The following is a 22798-nucleotide window of genomic DNA, read 5'->3' as shown; positions in this document are numbered from 1 at the left end:
AAAGAACACCATACCTACTGTGAAGCATGGGGGTGGAAACATCATGCTTTGGGGCTGTTTTTCTGCAAAGGGACCAGGACGACTGATCCGTGTAAAGGAAAGAATGAATGGGGCCATGTATCGTGAGATTTTGAGTGAAAACCTCCTTCCATTAGCAAGGGCATTGAAGATGAAACGTGGCTGGGTCTTTCAGCATGACAATGATCCCAAACACACTGCCCGGGCAATGAAGGAGTGGCTTTGTAAGAAGCATTTCAAGGTCCTGGAGTGGCCTAGCCAGTCTCCAGATCTCAACCCCATAGAAAATCTTTGGAGGGAGTTGAAAGTCTGTGTTGCCCAGCGACAGCCCCAAAACATCACTGCTCTAGAGGAGATCTGCATGGAGGAATGTGCCAAAATACCAGCAACAGTGTGTGAAAACCTTGTGAAGACTTACAGAAAACGTTTGACCTGTGTCATTGCCAACAAATGGTATATAACAAAGTATTGAGGAAATTTTGTTATTGACCAAATACTTATTTTCCACCATAATTTGCAAATAACTTCATTAAAAATCCTACAATGTGATTTTCTGGATTTTCTTTTCTCATTTTGTCTGTCATAGTTGATGTGTACCTATGATGAAAATTACAGGCCTCTCTCATCTTTTTAAGTGGGAGAACTTGCACAATTGGTGGCTGACTAAATACTTTTTTTCCCCACTGTATATGCCATATCTTTCTAACTGTGCTCTTTCACAAAAGCTCTCAACCTATATCCTACAGTGGGGAGAACAAGTATTTGATACATTGCCGATTTTGCAGGTTTTCCTACTTACAAAGCATGTAGAGGTCTGTAATTTTTATCATAGGTACATTTCAACTGTGAGAGACGGAAAATCACATTGTATGATTTTTAAGTAATTAATTTGCATTTTATTGCATGACATAAGTATTTGATCACCTACCAACCAGTAAGAATTCCGGCTCTCACAGACCTGTTAGTTTTTCTTTAAGTCCACCTGTTCTCCACACATTACCTGTATTAACTGCACCTGTTTGAACTCGTTACCTGTATAAAAGACACCTGTCCACACACTCAATCAAACATACTCCAACCTCTCCACATTGGCCAAGACCAGAGGGCTACAGGACAATAGGCAAGCAGCAAGATGGGTCGTGGCTGGGTCTTCCAGCATGACAACGAACCGAAACACACAGCCAGGGCAACTAAGGAGTGGCTCTGTAAGAAGCATCTCAAGGTCTTGGAGTGGCCTAGCCAGTCTCCAGACCTGAACCCAATAGAAAATCTTTGGAGGGAGCTGAATGTCCGTATTGCCCAGCGACAGCCCCGAAACCTGAAGGATCTGGAGAAGGTCTGTATGGAGGAGTGGGCCAAAATCCCTGCTGCAGTGTGTGCAAACCTGGTCAAGACCTACAGGAAACGTATGATCTCTGTAATTGCAAACAAAGGTTTCTGTACCAAATATTAAGTTCTGCTTTTCTGATGTATCAAATACTTATGTCATGCAATAAAATGCAAATTAATTACTTAAATATCATACAATGTGATTTTCTGGATTTTTGTTTTAGATTCCGTCTCTCACAGTTGAAGTGTACCCATGATAAAAATGACAGACCTCTACATGCTTTGTAAGTAGGAAAACCTGCAAAATCGTCAGTGTATCAAATACTTGTTCTCCCCACTGTATATACTTATTATGGACACAGTATGCTTTACATTATTAGTTATCTTGTTGTTATTAGTTGTTGTTAGTTGTTATTAGTCCCATCCTTCAACTTCATTCAACACTACCCATCTATATCTTAACACCATCCATATTGGATTTCTATTTGCCATATATTTTTCAACTGTACTGTGATGTTTTACAAAAGTTCTGAACCTTTCTATTCTCATTGTTTCTACAGATTGTAAATTGAAAATATTTTTTTTTGCTAAAAGTAATGTTATATTATTGATCGATTGACTATGACTTTTCAAATCACCCAGTAGTGCTATCTGCAGGGTTAGCTCCAGGTAAATATTGCAATCCTTTAGCCAATCCTGGACCTGTGTCCAAAAACAAGCTACAAATGGACAGTACCAAAACAAATGATCTAATGATTCTTTCTCTTCGCAGCAAAATCTGCAGAACTCGGAAGATTGTATCCCCCATATAAATAACATTCTATTGGTAGCAAGAATTGTATATAATAATTTAAAATAGAAAAATTCTAAGTTTTGAATCCGGCGTCGTTTTGTGTATCAGTTCATACACACTATGCCATGGAATCAGTACGTCAAAAATCTCTTCCCAACTATTTTGCAATCTGTATGGGACGGCTTCCAATCCTTTGGTCCTTAAATGAAACTGGTATACGTTTTTATTTATCACAATTTTCTTTAACCAATTATGTTCTTTAATGCAGGGCCTACAGACAAGTTCCTTACCTTTTCCCCCTTCCACTTTCCTCTTCCATTTTTGCGTTAATGCTGCAATTATTTGGTTGTAATTTTGGGTAGAGCAGACATTTCCATATGTTTTTGTTAGCTGCATGTGCGACATAAGTCCACCAGTTAGTATGGACTCTTTTGACTTAAATTGCTTTTGTTTTCGAGATGAGTACTGAATTGTATGGCCTCTAAAGGCACATTTAAAGGTGTCCCATACAATTTTCTGTACCTATGTTAAGTCGGAAAAAATCAGTTATAAATTCCTCTGTTCTAGTTAAAAACAAGTTATAATCCAATATGCATTGATTACATTTCCAATATCCTCGCCTACGTGGAAATTCAGTAAGAGTAATGTATATGCCAATTATATGATGGTCCGACCGCATTCTGTCCCCTATCAACACTTTTTTAACTTTAACGAGAATGAATGACATAAGAAAGAAGTCAAGATGACTAGCTTGATTGAGTCTCCGCCATGTATATCTCACTAGATCAGGATATTTAAGCCTTCATATATCTACTAGTTCTAATGTATCCATGACATTCACAAAATCCTTAAGAGCATGAGAGTGATTGTTTGTAGTGTGATTTCCTTTACGGTCCATTGAGCTATTTAAAACGGTATTATAATCTCCCACCATAATAATAGAGTCTTGAATTGCTTGCAGGGTTAATAATTTATTATATATATTGTCAAAGAAGTGTGGATCATCATTATTTGGTCCGTAAAGGTTAAAGAGCCATATCTGTTTATGGTCCAATAACATATTTTAAATAATCCATATACCTTGCGTATCTGTTTGGACAATTTGCACATTCGGATTGAAATTACTGTTAATTAATATAATTTAGGGGACATTTATTAACAAGCTCTTATTTACCTCTTGTTTAATGTGAAAAAAGTATTACACTGCTCTGAAAACTCACTAAACTATTCCTGAGATATTTACCTATTAGAAACAATTTGAATATCAAACTCACAAAAATTATAATTACACAATTACACACAATATAAAATGTGCTTATTGTGATGGCAATTGTGATGGTGGACATTTTGAAGAACCAGATTTTTTTTTTATCAAGGTGACACCCGCACACTCGAGGGGTTTGCGAAACCACTCGAGGTGAAAGAACGGCCGGACCTCCTCAGCCATTGCACCAGCTGTCATCATCGGCAGCTCTATGGTAAGAAACATCTCGGTTCCCGGGGCAAAAACCCTGTGCTGTCCTGGAGCATGAGTACAGGACATTACAAGGCTGCTTCCAACCGTTCTACAACAGCTGCCGGGAGCTGACGCTGTCATAGTCCATGTGGGGTCAAACAACATCAGGAGGGCTAGCTCAGAACCACTGAAAATTGATTTTAAAGAACTGATTCTAGCTCTGAAAGATTCCAAAAAGCGGCTAATTATTTCAGGTCCGGTACCATCGTTGGGCCGTGGGTGTGAACTCTGTTGGAATAACTTTTATAGATAACTTTGACACCTTGTGGAAACAGAAGACGCTCTACAGGAATGACGGAGTCCATCCAAATCATCTTCGCTCCTAGACTCTGTCCACGCATTTCAAGGCTGCGTTGAGACAATGACTTATCAATGACCCAAGCCCAGGTCAGATAGTCCCTACAATTGTGTTGCTGAGTTGTCGTAATGCTGCAGCAAATGTACACTATCCCAGCGGCGTTGGCAGTCACAATGTAAGTAACCTAATTTATGTCCCTCTAACTCCCCTGAATGCCTCTGTCGATCCTACAGCTATTGTATACAGTAATCATGTGCCTATGAACCACAGTTATATTGTTAGCGCTGAGGCAGTGTGCCCTAGTAGGAAGTCCGCTGTGTGCAGCTCACCCTGCACTATCAGCTTAAACATAAATAACATGGTCATGTCTACTTCTGATAAGCTTCCCAGTAAAGCAATAAAAACAATCAAGCATCCCAGAAAAGTGCTAGAAATAGCCCACATTAACATATGTAGCCTAAGAACCAAGTTTCAAGAAATCAATAACTTGCTAGTAACAGAATATGACATTCATATTCTAACAATCTGTTAAACTCACTTAGATAATACCTTTGATGATACAGTGGTAGCAATACATGGTTATAACATCTACAGAAAATACAGAGATGCCAATGGGGCGGAGTTGTGGTCTATATTCTGAGCCACATTCCTGTAAAGCTTAGAGAGGATCTCATGTTAAATACTGTTGAAGTAATATGGTTATAGGTTCACCTGCCTCACCTAAAGCCCATTCTTGTAGGAAGCTGCTATAGACGACCAAGTGCTAATAGTCAGTATCTGGATAATATGTGTGAAATGCTTGATAATGTATGTGATATCAACAGAGAGGTATATTTTCTGGGTGACCTTAATATTGACTGGCTTTCATCAAGCTGCCCACTCAAGAAAAAGCTTCAAACTGTAACCAGTGCCTGCAACCTGGTTCAGGTTATCAGTCAACCTACCAGGGTATTTACAAACAGCACAGGAAAACAAATACACAAATACAAAAAAAAAATCTAAACAAGAAATCAAGAAATAACAATCCAAAGTAGATACTCTATATATACAAAAGTATGTGTAAACCCCTTCAAATTAGTGTATTTGGCTATTTCAGCCACACCCGTTGCTGACAGTGTATAAAATTGAGCACACAGCAATGCAATCTCCATAGACAAACATTGGCAGTAGAATGGCCTTACTGAAGAGCTCAGTTACGTTCAACATGGCACCATCATAGGATGCCACCTTTCCAACAAGTCGGTTCATCAAATTTCTGCCCTGCTAGAGCTGCCCCGGGCAACTGTAAGTGCTGTTATTGTGAAGTGGAAACCTCTAGGAGCAACCACGGCTCAGCCGCGAAGTGGTAGGCCACACATGCTCACAGAATGGGACCGCTGAGTGCTGAAGCACGTTGCGCATAAAAATGTTCTGTCCTCGGTTGCAACACTCATTACCAAGTTCCAAATTGCCTCTGGAAGCAACATCAGCACAATAACTGTTTGTCGAGAGCTTCATGAAATGGGTTTCCATGGCCGAGCAGCAGCACACAAGCCTAAGATCACCATGCGCAATGCCAAGCATCGGCTGGAGTGGTGTAAAGCTCGCCGCCATTGGACTCTGGAGCAGTGGAAACGCGTTCACAGGAGTGATGAATCACCATCTGGCAGTCCGATGGACGAATCTGGGTTTGGCGGATGCCAGGAGAACGCTACCTGCCCCAATGCATAGTGCCAACTGTAAAGTTTGGTGGGAGAGGAATAATGGTCTGGGGCTGTTTTTCATGGTTCAGGCTAGGCCCCTTAGTACCAGTGAAGGGAAATCTTAACGCTACAGCATACAATGACATTCTAGATGATTCTATGCTTCCAAATTTGTGGCAACAGTTTGGGAAAGGCCCTTTCCTGTTTCAGCACGACAATGCCCCCGTGTACAAAGTGAGGTCCATACAGAAATGGATTGTCGAGATCGGTGTGGAAGAACTTGACTGGCCTGCACAGAGCCCTGACCTCAACCCCATCGAAAACCTTTGGATTGAATTGGAACTTCGACTGCAAGCCAGGCCTAATCGCCCAACATCAGTGCCTGACCTCACTACTGTCTTGTGGCTGAATGTAAGCAAGTCCCCACAGCAATGTTCCAACATCAAGTGGAAAGCCTTCCCAGAAGAGGGGCGGCAGGTAGCTTAGTGGTTAAGAGCGTTGTGCCAGTAACCGAAAGGTAGCTGGTTCTAATCCCCGAGCCGACTAGGTGAAAAATCTGTCGATGTGCCCTTGAGCAAGGCACTTAACCCTAATTGCTCCTGTAAGTCGCTCTGGATAAGAGCGTCTGCTAAATGACTAAAAATGTAAATGTAAAAGAAGAGTAGAGGCTATTATAGCAGCAAAGGAGGGACCAACTCCATATTAACGCCCATGGTTTTGGAATTCGACGAGCAGGTGCCCACATACTTTTGGTCATGTAGTGTATATTAGAGTGAGCATGTGTGAGAATCCAGAATATAAATATGTGGTTTGTATGGAGAGTATATAATTTGAAAAATAAAGTGGTATGTAAAGTAGTAGGTATTTTAGGATGAGCTATGTCGAAAATTCAGTGCATTCGACCCCTTGACTTTTTCCACATTTTGTTACATTACAGCCTTATTCTAAAATGTTTTCCCTCATCAATCTAAACACAATACCCCATAATGACAAAGCAAAAACAGTTTTTTATTTGTGTGCAAATGTATAAAAAATTAAAACTGAAATACCTTATTTACATAAGTATTCAGAAACTTTACTCAGTACTTTGTTGAAGCACCTTTGGCAGCGATTACAGACTCGAGTCTTCTTGGGTATGACGCTACAAGTAATAATAATAATAATAATATGCCATTTAGCAGACGCTTTTATCCAAAGTGACTTACAGTCATGCGTGCATACATTTTTGTGTATGGGTGGTCCCGGGGATCGAACCCACTACCTTGGCGTTACAAGCGCCGTGCTCTACCAGCTGAGCTACAGAGGACCACGTGCTCAGTGCTCCCTCTACAAGCTTGGCACATCTGTATTTGGGGAGTTTCTCCCATTCCTCTCTGCAGATCCTCTCAAGCTCTGATGCACCTGTACCGTCTCTGTCTGCTAGATGGTAGCAGAGTGAACAGACCATTGCTCGGGTGATTGAGATCCGTAATGATCTTCTTGGTCTTCCTTTGAAACTGAGTGCTGTAAATTTCCTGGAGGGCAGGCTGTGTGCCTCCGGTGATGCGTTGGGCTGACCGCACCACCCTCTGGATAGCCATGTGGTTGAGGATGGTGCAGTTGCCGTACCAGGCGGTGATGCAGCCAGACAGAATGCTCTCAATGGGGCATCTGTAGAAGTTCATGAGTGTCTTAGGGGCCATTGAGGTTGAAGAGGCGCTCTTGTGTCTTCTTCACCACAGTGTCGGTGTGGTGGGACCATTTCAGATCCTCAGTGATGTGCACGTCAAGGAACTTGAAGCTTTTGACCTTCTACAATGTGGCCCCATCGATGTGGATGGGGGCGTGCTCCCTCTTCTGTCTCCTGTACTTCACAATCAGCTCCTTCGTTTTTTTTTTACGTTGAGGAGAGGTTATTTTCCTGGAACCACGCCAGGGCTCTAACCTCCTCCATGTGGGCTGTCTCATTGTTGTTGGTAATCTACCACTGTCGTGTCGTCAACAAACGATTGAGTTGGATTCATGGGTGAACAGGGAGTACAGGAGGGAGCTGAGCACTCACCCCATGTTGAGGATCAGCGTGGAGGAGGTGTTGTTGCCTACCTTCACCACCTGGGGTTGGCCCATCAGGATGTCAAGGTCCCAGTTGCTCAGGGAGGAGTTCAGACCCAAAGCCCTGAGCTTAGTGACAAGCTTGGAGGGCACTATGGTGTTGAAAGCAGAGCTGTAGTCGATGAACAGCATTCTCACATAGGTATTCCTCTTGTCCAGGTGAGATAGGGCGGTGTGCAGTGCAACGGCGATTACGTAGTCCGTGGATCTGTTGGGGCAGTATGCAAATTGTAGTGGGTCTAGGGCGTCGGGCAAGGTGGAGGTGATATGTTCCTTGACTAGCCTCTCAAAGCTCTTCATGATGACAGAGGTGAGTGCTACAGGGTGATAGTAATTTAGTTCAGTGACCTTATCTTGCTTGGGTACAGGAACAATGATTGACATCTTAACGCAAGTGGGGACAACAGAGTGGGATAGGGAGAGGTTGAATATGTCTGTAAACACTCCAGCCAGCTGGTCTTGCGAGGGTTAACATGCTTGAAAGTTCTACTCACGTGGGCTACAGAGATCAGGAGCCTGCAGTCCTCGTAAGCTGCAGGGGCCCCCGACGGCGGCTCTATATTATTTTCCTCGAAGCGGGTGAAGAAGGTTTTAAGTTCGTCTGGTAATGAGGCGTCGGTGTCCGCGACGTGGCTGGTTTTCCCTTTATAATCCGTGATAGTCTGAAGTCCCTGCCACATTCGTCTCGTGTCTGAGCCATTGAATTGCATCCACTTTGTCCCTGTAATGTATTTTTGTCTCATTGATTGACTTACAAAGGTCATTGTTGTAACTTTAATGGGTTACAGAGTTAATGTTTACTGTTAATTCATTGAGCTGTATCTAAAGATATTTTTCTTTTACAGTTATTTACATATGTAGAAGACTAACTGTATTAGATTGAGAGAACTATGTACATATTTATGTTGTATTGGTTAGTATTGGATTACACTATTGACTGCAAGTACCAGAATGCCTTGCAACAGGAAGTAAGAAAAACGAGAACGCGCCAGTTATGTACAAGTGACAAGTGATTATCCTGGCTTTCGCTTACAACATTATTTTATTATTTTGTAGTATCTAAAGTGGTAAAATGTAACGTGAACAAGTATTATTACTTAAAAGAAGCTTTAATCTTCTAACCAACATCCCAAGTCATTGCTTTGAAGATAGTTATTCTATAGTCATAGCTGGTCTGTTTGTACTCATACATGTTCCTTGTCACCTTACAGTGGTTAAATGTGGTGGTTTTTCGCTTTCAGTTTGCACGTATGCTGCCATCTATGCTCGGTTTTTGGTTTGGATATGTTCTAATAGTCACTGTAGGGATAACAACCTCTATGCACTTTCTGATTAAACCAGTGACAGAGTCAGTTTAGTCGTCGATGTTATTCCCAAAGGCAACCCGGAACATATCCCAGTCCACGTGATCAAAACAGTCCTGTAGCATGGATTCTGATTGGTCAGACCAACGTTGAACAGTCCTTACCACGGGTGCTTCCTGCTTTAATTTCTGGCTTTAGGTAGGGAGGAGCAGAATGGAGGCATGATCTGATTTGCCTAAGGGGGGGCGGGGGAGGGCCTTGTAGCCATCCCAGAAGGAAGAATAACAATGATCAAGCATCCTTTCTCCGCTTGTAACACAGGAGATATATTGGTGAAATTTCGGGAGAATTTTCCTCAGATTTCATTTGTTAAGGTCCACAGATGCAACAAATGCGGCCTCAGGATATGCGGTTTCCTGTTTGCTTAAAGTCTTGTATAGTTCCTTGAGTGCCATCGTAGTGTTGGCTTGACAGGGGATATAAACGGCCATGACAATAAATTATGAGAATTCTCTTGGGAGGTAATGTGGTTGGCATTTGATGGTGAGGCATTCCAGATCGGGAGAGCAAAAGGTCTTCAGTTTTTGTACGCTACCACAGTCACACCATTAGTTACTAATCATGAAACATACCCCAATTTGTGGTGAGTGATCGCCGATCTAATGTTCAGAAGTTCTTGTCGGTTATAGGAAATTATAAACTGGGTGGTTCAAACCCTGTATGCTGATTGGCTGACAGCTGTGGTATATCAGAACGTATACCACGGGTATGACAAAACATGTATTTTTACTGCTCTAATTACGTTGGTAACCCGTTTATAATAGCAATAAGGTACCTCAGGGGTTTGTGGTACATGACCAATATACCAAAGCTAAGGGCTGTATCCAGGCACATTGCGTCGTGCGTAAGAACAGCCCTTAGCCGTGGTATATTGGCCATATACCACACCCCCTCGGACCTTATTGCTTAATTATACCATAAACGTTCTGAGCAAATAAAGGAAGAAATAACAAAATACTGCAAGGTTGTCTAGGAGCTAGAAACAGGGTGGCCGTGTCTATAGGCGCCATCTTGCCATCTGTGTCCCATTAACAATCAACCATATTAGCAAATGTATTTCATTTCAAACTTCACATTTCTCTAGTAGGGCCCTATAGGTTGTTTATTGTAATTAACAATTTCAGCAAAATGTCCACGATAAGTGGTTGGTTTGGTCGGTGTTGATAATTTTCGGTTTATCGTCCCAGATCTAGTGTGCGTGTGCATGTGTGTGTGTGTATGTGTGTGTGTATAAACAGATTGGGCTTCCTTGTCGTTATAAAGCAGGCTTTGTTTGTTTGACTGTCAACAGATTTGAGATAATTACATGTAAGAACCAGTCAAACAAATGTAATCTAATATGATGACCTCAATTGACTGTGAAGATCAGGGGATTGATAATCGTTTAATGTGATATTTGAGAGCAAGATCAGAGGAATTTTGAAAATTAGGGAATACAACATTCCCCTGACGGGCCGCCCAAAGGTGGTAAGGGTAGGCAACAACACATCTGCCCCGCTGTTCCTCAACACAGGGGCCCCTCAGGGGTGCGTGCTTAGTCCCCTCCTGTACTCCCTGTTCACCCACGACTGCGTGGCCAAGCACGACTCCAACACCATCATTAAGTTTGCTGATGACACAACAGTGGTAGGACTTATCACCGACAATGATGAGACAGCCAATAGGGAGGAGGTCAGAGACCTGGCAGTGTGGTGCCTGGACAACAACCTCTCCCTCAACGTGAGTATGACAAAGGAGCTGATCGTGGAATACAGGAAAAGGAGGGCCGAACACACCCCCATTCACATCGACAGGGCTGTAGTGGAGCGGGTTGAAAGATTCAAGGTCCTTGGTGTCCACATCACCAACAAACTATCATGGTCCAAACACACCAAGACAGTCGTGAAGAGGGCACGACAATGCCTTTTCCACTCAGGAGACTGAAAAGATTTGGCATGTGTCCCCATCCTCAAAACGTTATACAGCTGCACCATCGAGAGCATCCTGACCGGTTGCATCACCGCCTGGTATGGCAACTGCTCAGCTACAGAGGGTAGTGTGGGTGTTTCTTAAACTGCATTGTTGGTTAAGGGCTTGTAAGTAAGCATTTCACGGTAAGGTCTACACCTGTTGTATTCGGTGCATGTGACAAATTTGATTTGATTTTACTTATAATATCAAGCCCAGAACATGTATGCAGTTGTTTTTTCTGTTGAACCACTCTCTGCCTGTTTCATCTCATTATGTGACTTACATGATGATGTTAATGAATAATTGATGATGTGGTAATAGCCTGGTGAATGGCTCCACCTTGTCTTGATCCTCTCTTGTGCCTTTTGTTTCCATCCCACCCTAATGCACATTCTTAAATCCTCCTACGGCTCAATTGAGAAGGCTCCAATCAACAGACACCAACACAACACAGCACTCAATCCCTCCGAGGACTCTATGGCCACAGTGCCGGGCTTACAAGAGAGTGGGGAAGAGCACACTCATTTCCAAGCACACACACACTAACACACTCTAGTCAAGGTCTAAAATACACAGTAGTGTTGCTGGTGGGTGCTACTTGGCAGTCAGAACAATATCTGCCTTTACAACACAGCACTGAGAGAGCAGAGAGGAGAACCAGCCAACTAATCAAATGGCACTCATTACTATTTTCACTTAATCAGAAAAATTATCTCTCTTCCGCTCTCTCTGGCTTCGTGGTACATTGAATCTTCAAGTTTATTTTAGCTCTGCAACTCGAATGTGCTTCTAAAGGGGATTTATTGGTGAGACGCAGACATAGACTATGTTTAGATTCCCCAATCAAGTTGAATACATTATTCATATGAGCTCATACTTCTCTTCCAAACTTGTTTTTCTGAACTGTTGGGATGTGCATACAGTGAGGAAAAAAAATATATGATCCCCTGCTGATTTTGTACGTTTGCCCACTGACAAATAAATTATCAGTCTATAATTTTAATGGTAGGTTTATTTGAACAGTGAGAGACAGAATAACAACAAAAAAATCCAGAAAAACGCATGTCAAAAATGTTATAAAATGATTTACATTTTAATGAGGAAATAAGTATTTGACCCCCTCTCAATCAGAAAGATTTCTGGCTCCCAGGTGTCTTTTATACAGGTAACGAGCTGAGATTAGGAGCACACTCTTAAAGGGAGTGCTCCTAATCTCAGCTTGTTATCTGTATAAAAGACACCTGTCCACAGAAGCAATCAATCAATCAGATTCCAAACTCTACACCATGGCCAAGACCAAAGAGCTCTCCAAGGATGTCAGGGACAAGATTGTAGACCTACACAAGGCTAGAATGGGCTACAAGACCATCGCCAAGCAGCTTGGTGAGAAGGTGACAACAGTTGGTGCAATTATTCGCAAATGGAAGAAACACAAAATAACTGTCAATCTCCCTCGGCCTGGTGCTCCATGCAAGATCTCACCTCGTGGAGTTGCAATGATCATGAAAACGGTGAAGAATCAGCCCAGAACTACACAGGAGGATCTTGTCAATGATCTCAAGGCAGCTGGGACCATAGTCACCAAGAAAACAATTGGTAACACACTGAAGGAAGGACTGAAATCCTGCAATACCCGCAAGGTCCCCCTGCTCAAGAAAGCACATATACATGCCCGTCTGAAGTTTGCCAATGAACATCTGAATGATTCAGAGGAGAATTGGGTGAAAGTGTTGTGGTCAGATGAGACCAAAATCGAGGTCTTTGGCATCAACTCAACTCGCCGTGTTTGGAGGAGGAGGAATGCTGCCTATGACCCCAAGAACACCATCCCCACCGTCAAACATGGAGGTGGAAACATTATGCTTTGGGGGTGTTTTTCTGCTAAGGGGACAGGACAACTTCACTGCATCAAAGCGACGATGGACGGGGCCATGTACTGTCAAATCTTGGGTGAGAACCTCCTTCCCTCAGCCACGGCATTGAAAATGGGTCATGGATGGGTATTCCAGCATGACAATGACCCAAAACACACAGCCAAGGCAACAAAGGAGTGGCTCAAGAAGCACATTAAGGTCCTGGAGTGGCCTAGCCAGTCTCCAGACCTTAATCCCATAGAAAATCTGTGGAGGGAGCTGAAGGTTCAAGTTGCCAAACGTCAGCCTCGAAACCTTAATGACTTGGAGAAGATTTGCAAAGAGGAATGGGACAAAATCCCTCCTGAGATGTGTGCAAACCTGGTGGCCAACTACAAGAAACGTTTGGCCTCTGTGATTGCCAACAAGGGTTTTGCCACCAAGTACTAAGTCATGTTTTGCAGAGGGGTCAAATACTTATTTCCCTCATTAAAATGCAAATCAATTTATAACATTTTTGACATGCGTTTTTCTGGATTTTTTGGTTGTTATTCTGTCTCTCACTGTTCAAATAAACCTACCATTCAAATTATAGACTGATCATGTCTTTGTCAGTGGGCAAATATACAAAATCAGCAGGGGATCAAATACTTTTTTCCCTCACTGTATATTATATGTCATTATACAATGCAATGCCCTTTTTTTAAATTGTATAATGACAAACAGGTGCTGAACAGGTGCAGTCCATTCTCCACTGATAACCACAGTGTCACAACCAGGAACTGATTATGATGACTCCTTCTCAAAAGAGACAACACCTCTGCTTCCACTGAGAGAAGGTATAACACAGGGCATATGGTGAGGTGAAAATACATATAGTGAAGGGAATTAGGTCACTATTATTCACCATCACAAACCTTTATTTAGAGCTTATTATAGAGCAGTAATCAGATGGCAGAGAGGAAGAGAAGGTGAGGAGATTGGGGAACAGACAATACACTTTAATCAATACACCTTGACCTATAATCCTACAGTTCCAAACTTCCCCATGCATTTACAATGAGACGGTTGTATAAGGTAACCTAATCCAAAGTCTTTAGTGTGTGTTTGTGTGTGCGTGCGCGCACACATGCGTGTCACTAAAGCATGGCAGATAAAGTGGTCTCTCTCAGACAGGGCTCTTTGACACTGAGCTGATTACAGTGAAGCGTGCTTCGAGGGAATCTAAGATCAGCAGCAACTATAAGCTTCAGGACGGAGATTGGACCATTCAGGAACACGCAACACCTCTTGGAAAGCCATTCTGCTGTGTCTTTGGCGTTAAAATGTGTTTTCTTCCACTGAAAAATACAACTCAATCCCAGGGTTAGATTTTCAGAAGACTGAGGCGGGTTTTACTCTAACTTTCTACCTGGTACTTTCTCCTTTCATATTTAATTTGATCCTAACAATCTCCCCAGTCTGTGCCGGTGACAAGCATACCCATAACATGATGCTGCCACCACCATACTGCCACAGCAAAATGAGTAGAATTGCATTACATTTGTTATGTGTAGAATTGCAGGAATTTAACTCTCCGCCGTCAAGAGGGGGGCCACTAAAATGTTTTGCTGCTAGGTGCTTAGGGCCCCCATAAGGTTCTGAGTAGAATAAATGCACACACACTTGAGTTGTCATTTGCTGTGTGTACTGGCTAACAGTAATAATGTGCTGACATCTACTGGAATATAGTACACATTACAGAAAGCAGTGTGGTGAAACAGTCAAATCACAATCTACAGGTAACTGCCCAAATACACAGCACCAGTTGTTCTGTAAACACCAGAGAGAATTTCGCAACATCAGGAACCATCTGTGTCCTTGGTTCATAATCATGACTCATAGATGCTACTGAACGCAAGTGCAACACACAAAAACGAAAATGAAATGCAATAATCATGTGGTGTTTCACTGAAGCCGTTAACATCTGCTCAGTTCCGCTGGCGTGAACAGAGCCACATATCATATCATATGGAGTTGCACCTAAGTTTCACTCTTGCTATGTTCCCCTAATGTGAATGCAGCAACCTTGAATTGTATGGAGTTGCACCGCAATCCACTGATGTGAATAACGCTACCTTGTTTTGCTAAATTCCCCTGACGTTGACGTGAATAAAGTTACCTTGTTTCGCTAAATTCCCTTGATGTGAATACAGCTACCTTGTTTTGCAAAATTCCTCTGACGTGAATAAAGCTACCTTGAATCGTTTGGAGTTGCACCACACTCAGCTAGATTCCCCTGACTTGAATAAAGCTACCTTGTTTTGCTAAATTCCCCTGACGTCTATACAGCTACCTTATTTTGCTAAATTCCCCTGACGTGAATAAAACTACATTGTTTAGCAAAATTCCCTGGACGTGAATAAAGCTACCTTGTCATATACAGTTACCACCAGTAATGGGTTTCCTGGGGTAACATGTACTGTATCTCTTGAATCGTATGGAGTTGCACTGAAGTTTCACTCCCTCTACATTCCCCTAAGGTGAATGCAGCAACCTTGAATCACAGGCAAAGTTGCCAATATTAAGGACAGGTTGATTCGCCCCCTCAATCGTTTCTTTAAAATATTTTTAAAAATACACATTTTGCATGGTGGTTGCTGCAAGTCTCTTTCATGACATCCTCCGCTCCCTGGGAGAACTGTTCTTAAGGTCTTGGACCTCTCTGGTCAGATAGTCCCATTATTTTGTTAGTTGAGTCCACCAGTATTTGGACAAAGCTCTTGAAGCCATTCTCCTGTTGTTGTAACAATTGCTTGTAGACATCTTGTTGTTGATTTAAAAGATCAAGCACCTGTGTTAGCGAAACACTGTCTTCTCCATTACCCCAACTTTCTTTAACTTTGGGTGGCATGATGGTAGCAACGTAGGCTAACGCTGGTACTCACACAATTCCAGCCAGCTCAGTTTGCAGGGTCGATGGAAACAGCAACAAACAGCATGGATTTAAACAGCTACAAGCCCGGGACTATCCGCAGTCCCAGCCATAAGGGCTAACCACGTCGTGGGCTGTGTTCAAACTGTCAAGGAAACCTGACTAGCTTGATAGTTAGCAGCTAGGCTAGCTGCTTCGCCAAGCAGCAGCTCTTCAGACGTCAGGGTTTGGAAGTTGCGGGATCAAAATTAAACAGGTTGGCTAATAAACAATTAAAAATTAAAAAAAATATATATATATATATATTTACTGAGCTCTCTCTCGTTCCGCATTCAGCATGCGTTGTGCTCTGATGACGTGTGACAAGGGGTGAGTTCACGATCATACCAATTTGTAAGTCGCTCTGGATAAGAGTGTCTGCTAAATTATGTAAATGTAAATGTCTCACGTCAGATGGCGTCACTACTCCGCGACGCTTGTCCCTCAACCGATCTGTCTTGTAGGACGTGGAACTCATATTAAAATTTGAATATTGAGCATCCCACCATTAAAAAGATTAAAACATACTTCCTCATTTTTTATATCACTGCGCTCTCATATGACTCTCCATGATATACAGTGGGGGAAAAAAGTATTTAGTCAGCCACCAATTGTGCAAGTTCTCCCACTTAAAAAGATGAGAGAGGCCTGTAATTTTCATCATAGGTACACGTCAACTATGACAGACAAAATGAGGAAAAAAAATCCAGAAAATCACATTGTAATTTATTTGCAAATTATGGTGGAATATAAGTATTTGGTCAATAACAAACGTTTCTCAATACTTTGTTATATACCCTTTGTTGGCAATGACACAGGTCAAATGTTTTCTGTAAGTCTTCACAAGGTTTTCACACACTGTTGCTGGTATTTTGGCCCATTCCTCCATGCAGATCTCCTCTAGAGCAGTGATGTTTTGGGGCTGTCGCTGGGCAACACAGACTTTCAACTCCCTCCAAAGATTTTCTATGGGGTTGAGATCTGGAGACTGGCTAGGCCACTCTAGGACCTTGAAATGCTTCTTACGAAGCCACTCCTTCGTTGCCCGGGCGGTGTGTTTGGGATCATTGTCATGCTGAAAGACCCAGCCACGTTTCATCTTCAATGCCCTTGCTGATGGAAGGAGGTTTTCACTCGAAATCTCACGATACATGGCCCTATTCATTCTTTCCTTTACACGGATCAGTCGTCCTGGTCCCTTTGCAGAAAAACAGCCCCAAAGCATGATGTTTCCACCACCATGCTTCACAGTAGGTATGGTGTTCTTTGGATGCAACTCAGCATTCTTTGTCCTCCAAACATGACGAGTTGAGTTTTTACCAAAAAGTTCTATTTTGGTTTCATCTGACCATATGACATTCTCCCAATCCTCTTCTGGATCATCCAAATGCACTCTAGCAAACTTCAGACGGGCCTGGACATGTACTGGCTTAAGCAGGGGGACACGTCTGAAACTGCAGGATTTGAGTCCCTGGCGGCGTAGTGTGTTACTGATGGTAGGCTTTGTTACTTTGGTCCCAGCTCTCTGCAGGTCATTCACTAGGTCCCCCCGTGTGGTTCTGGGATTTTTGCTCACCGTTCTTGTGATCATTTTGACCCCACGGGGTGAGATCTTGCGTGGAGCCCCAGATCGAGGGAGATTATCAGTGGTCTTGTACGTCTTCCATTTCCTAATAATTGCTCCCACAGTTGATTTATTCAATCTAAGCTGCTTACCTGTTGCAGATTCAGTCTTCCCAGCCTAATGCAGGTCTACAATTTTGTTTCTGGTGTCCTTTGACAGCTCTTTGGTCTTGGCCATAGTGGAGTTTGGAGTGTGACTGTTTGAGGTTGTGGACAGGTGTCTTTTATACTGATAACAAGTTCAAACAGGTGCCATTAATACAGGTAACGAGTGGAGGACAGAGGAGCCTCTTAAAGAAGAAGTTACAGGTCTGTGAGAGCCAGAAATCTTGCTTGTTTGTAGGTGACCAAATACTTATTTTCCACCATAATTTGCAAATAAATTCATTAAAAATCCTACAATGTGATTTTCTGGATTTTTTTTCCTCAATTTGTCTGTCATAGTTGTCGTGTACCTCTGATGAAAATTACAGGCCTCTCTCATCTTTTTAAGTGGGAGAACTTGCACAATTGGTGGCTGACTAAATACTTTTTCCCCCACTGTAGGCAGAATAACTAGGTAGCTGAATTATTACAAACATTGTGACAGTGATTTAATAGTTTGCTATTGTGAGAAAATAAAAACTAACTGGTGGCTAGCTCCTGCACAAATTCTGTGCAAAGATGTCGCCAGTGCAGTGACTTGATCAACTATGTAGGTATAGTAACTGTTGTAGCTAGATAGCTTACTGACAAGTAGCTAAATAGTTAGCTATAGCTCTTCATTCACTGACATAAAAAGCTTGCTTAGCCTGTTTAAATTACTCTGAAGTTGTAGACATGCAGAGCCACAATTAAGAGGAACTGACTTTTATCAGAAATTGGTGCGTAGATCAGCATGTTTCTCTGCGATCTTATCATTGGGTCAGTTGAACACAGCAGCTGACTCGGGAGGCTACTGCAATAACTTGTGACAGAAGAACAGCTGCTTCATGAAAACTCCTAATAATGTAAGCATTAGCACTAGTTAGCTTTTGTTGCAATATTCAACATTGTGTGTGCAGCAGTGGAGGCTAGTGGGAGGAGCTATAGGAGGACAGGCTCATTATAATGGCTGGAATGGAATTATTGGAACTGAGTCAAACACGTGGTTTCCATATGTGTGATGTGTTTGATACCGTTCCATTAATTTCATTCCAGCCATTACAATGAACCCGTCCTCCTATAGCTCCTCCCACCAGTTTCCACTGGTGTGCAGCACTTAGTAGGTAGCTGTTTGGTTAGCAGCATCGTTTCAGTCAAAGATGATTTCAGTGACTGGCTTAGCTAAAGTTATTGTTGGACAAATTTATGCTAGCTTTCATGCTATCAAACTTCAGAAATACTTCTCATTGAATAATAATAATCCTTAGCTAGATGTAAAATAATTCCTCACCAAAGAAATCTACATTATTGACATATTTATTGTTTTAGCTTAGATTAATTCAGACAGTTTTGAGGCAGAAATGGGGTTCAGCAGACAATGTCACCTAGGTAATATTGTTGAAAGTTAGACAGCACATTGTAACCAAACTACTTTCGAGCTATCCCATTAACCTTCTTCTTCTTCTTCTTCTTCTTCTTCTTCTTCTTCTTCTTCTTCTTCTTCTTCTTCTTCTTCTTCTTCTTCTTCTTCTTCTTCTTCTTCTTCTTCTTCTTCTTCTTCTTTATTATGGCCTTCACACATTTTGTTTGTGCATGCCGCCACCTACTGTGCGGTAGTGTGTGATCGATCAATTTACATTTTGTGATACAAAAATAAAAAAGGAAGGAAAAAAATAAAATAAATGCACCACCAACTAACCCTACACCTATATACCACTATTTCATTTTTTTTTTATCACCACCCCATTCCACTACTTTGACCCTAACTGATCCTACACCAGGCCAACGGCCTGGGAGGACGGGACACTTTCATTCAACACACTTGTAACTCTTCTGCAGTAAAACCTTGTACACCCAAGTACTTCTCTGCAGCTGCCACCACAACATCTATTTTCTGTGATTTACGTTCCATTTCTGCTGTACAGTTGATAACCATGGCAATGAATTCTAAGAAGCCAAACTTACTGATGTACAAATTCATATCACTCTGTATTGGCCTAGGCCTACAACTCACCCTTGACCCATCATCCTCTGCTCTTTTCACTGCCTCAGCATACGACACCTTCTGTTCTACTCTGACCCTGGCAACCTCAACCTGTCTCTCTCGCACCAGACACTTCTGATCCCCAGCAACATGGGCACCCCCACAATTTACGCATTCCTTTTTCCTGCATCTCGGAATCTCCTTCAACACACTGCTGCAACATGACCATAAGCTTGCCATCTGAAACACCTTAGTGGGTTCAGCACAAAAGCTCTCACTGGATAACTGACATATCCTAACATTACTTTATCAGGTAAAGAATCTGCTTCAAAAGGAAAGACAATGTCTTCTAAGTTTCACCACACTCGCCATCGGGTCTGCGTCGCACCAAACGGCAGGCGTCACAGACACAGGGAATTTTCCATTTCAGTTGCTCCACCTCAACACTTAACCCTAGTAATCACTTTCTTCAAAGGTCTTGTCCCTAGTCATGTGACACGAAGTGCCCGCTCCCTCTGGATGAAAGAAACTCAGAAAACCATCACAAGTCCACTTCAAGCCAACTTCACCGATCCAACAGCACCCAACTTATTTTCCACCCAGCCTGAGAACACATATGGATCAGCCAAAAGGCAGGGATACACTCTCTCCAAAAATCTCACTCCCACTGGGCCCGAATCATCCTCCGCATGACAATCGGGGCGAGGCTCGGACTCGGCGGTCCCCACCACACTTGCCACCACAGGTAATTCATCCTCACTCTCGTCAGGTTCAATTTCGGTGCCATCAGAGACAGCAGAATACGGTTTGTACTTGGTGCCATTCTTCCTCAACACACATCTTCCCACTGCACTTGGCTCTTCTCCTTCTTCCTCGCTGTCCATAACTACGTCTATCTTCTCACCACGCTCTTGCCACGCCTTCATCCGCTGTATTGCTTGCAGAGCACGCACTGATGCCGTTTCTTCAAAACCCAACTTCTGTTCCGGTTATCTCTGGCCTCTCCATGCTTCTCCTCGATCGTTACCTCCCAACCCGTCGTTGTCTTTGATGTTTCAACACATATTTTTTTCAAAGTGCTTTCAGAACTCTCACAAGCTCACTTCCTCTCCCATTAACCTTTGCGAGATACGAGACAGGTCACTGCAGGCGGAATCAATACGCTATCTGACGTAAGACAATCGCTAATTTACCAATATTCCAGTCTGTGGCATCACAGCATCAAGATTTGTGACCTGTTGCCACAAGAAAAGGGGGAGATAGCTTGCTAACTTCAGCAGACTAACTAAAAGGCTAATTTTGAAGCTATAAATTGTTTGTTTACATTTTTATTGGAACAAAACAACCTTATATTTTGGGTTGCGATGCGGTGAGAATGTTGCAATAAGCCCATGAGCATCTATAAGCTATTATCTACAAGAATCTATGGGTATATATAATTTACATAAGAATTGTGTCTTTATTCAGACAAGACCATAACCTTAGCTCTTAAATGTAGCTTTGTGTAGGTTAATGGTTATTGACATTCAATTGAGCAAAGGTCACTTCAAAACATTATATAAAGTCAAGCTAGCTACCATGTTTAGCTAACCTGACCTGAATATTTGTATGTATGTATTATACTTTAGATATTGGCCTAATTTACTAGAATGTCTAGTATGCATATATACACTGAGTGTACAAAACATTAAGAACACCTGCTCTTTCCATGACATAGACTGACCAGCTGAATACAGGTGAAAGCTGTGATCCCTTATTGATGTCACTTGTTAAATCCACTTCAATCAGTGTAGATGAAGGGAGGAGACAGGTTAAAGAAGGATTTTTAAGCCTTGAGATAATTGAGTCATAGATTGTGTATGTGTGCCATTCAGAGGGTGAATGGGCAAGACATAAGATTTAAGTGCCTTTGAATGGGGTATGGTAGTAGGTGCCAGGAGCACCGGTTTGAGTGTGTCAAGAACTGCAACGCTAATGGATTTTTCACGCTCAACAGTTTCCCGTGTGTATCAAGAATGGTTGACCACCCAAAGAACATCCAGCCAACTTGACACAACTGTGGGAAGCATTGGAGTCAACATGGGCCAGCATCCCTGTGGAACGCTTTTGACACCTTGTAGAGTCCATGCCCCGACGAATTGAGGTTGTTCTGGGCAAAAGAAGGTGTTCCTAATGTTTTGTACACTCAGTGTATATACGCAATTAAGTATAATACGGAATTATTTTATTCTTTAGGGAGATGTTAGTGGGGAAAATATAAAACATTAAAAGGAAACAAGATATCCAAAGCTTATTTTTAAAGAAGAAACCCTGTCAGACAGACAATGCAGGTCAAAGCCAAGCTGAGACCAGTCAGGGCCAGACCAGCAGCCTTCGACCTGTTGCACTGTCACGCCCTGGCTCTGGGGACTCTGTTATGTTGAGCCAGGGTGTGTAGAGTCTATGTTATGTGTTTCTATGTTGGCCGGGGTGGTTCTCAATCAGAGGCAACGTGAATCAGCTGTTGCTTGTTGTCTCTGATTGGGAACCATACTTAGGTAGTCGTTTGGCATTTGTGTGGTGTGGTATCTTGTTCCGTGTATGGTTTGTGTATGTACCCAAGGAATTCACGTATCGTTTTGTTGTTTTTGTTCGTGTGGTGAATATTTTATAAAAGTATGTTCGCATTCCACGCTGCGCATTGGCCCGTTTCTTCAAATGACGATCGTGACAGAAGATACCACCTCGACTGGGTCAAGCCGCGTGAAGAGGAGAGAGGTGGGACTTGGGAGCAGAGGATGGAGAGTCTGGCGAGAGCCATGGAGGGCATATCCACGGGGGAGAAGCACCCCCAATACATTTTTAGGGGGGGGGGCACATGGCATGGGCGACGGGGCTGCTGGAGGCGGATAAAGGGCGAGTTTGTGGACGAGGAGAGAAGGCCACCGGGTCACGGGAGCCATTGGTGATTAGAGGGAGGGAAAGTGTAGAGGCACGGCGAGAGGTACTGAAGTGTGTTGCCAGTCCGGTCCGGCCCGTTCCTGATCCCAGTATAAGGCCAGTGGTGTGTGTTCCCAGTCCAGTCCGGCCTGTTCCTGTCCCTCGCACCAAGCCTGTGATGCGCGTCACCAGCCCGGCCCGGCCGGTTCCCGCCCCTCGCACCAAGCCAATGGTGCGCGTCGCCAGCCCGGTTCGGCCTGTTCCTGCCCCTCGCACCAAGCCAATGGTGCGCGTCGCCAGCC

The 22798-nt window shown here is 42.8% G+C and overlaps 1 protein-coding gene across 1 annotated transcript in view; it reads right to left on the bottom strand.

The window, feature by feature from the left end:
* Window positions 1–7216, bottom strand: part of LOC311149172 (disks large homolog 1-like) — a gene marked incomplete at both ends in the record, with an annotated part of 203467 nt that extends 196251 nt beyond the window's left edge. The window contains one exon of the mRNA XM_084186254.1: window positions 7081–7216. Within this exon, the coding sequence (XP_084042380.1) occupies window positions 7081–7216 (136 nt within the window). The remainder of the gene's footprint in view (window positions 1–7080) is intronic.
* Window positions 7217–22798: the final 15582 nt, after the last annotated feature.

Source organism: Coregonus lavaretus, assembly GCF_964263955.1.
Source record: "Coregonus lavaretus genome assembly, chromosome: 21".
Classification (NCBI taxonomy): Eukaryota; Metazoa; Chordata; class Actinopteri; order Salmoniformes; family Salmonidae; genus Coregonus; species Coregonus lavaretus.
Note: the sequence above shows the minus strand (reverse complement) of the source record. Positions and strands in the feature narration are given on the sequence as shown.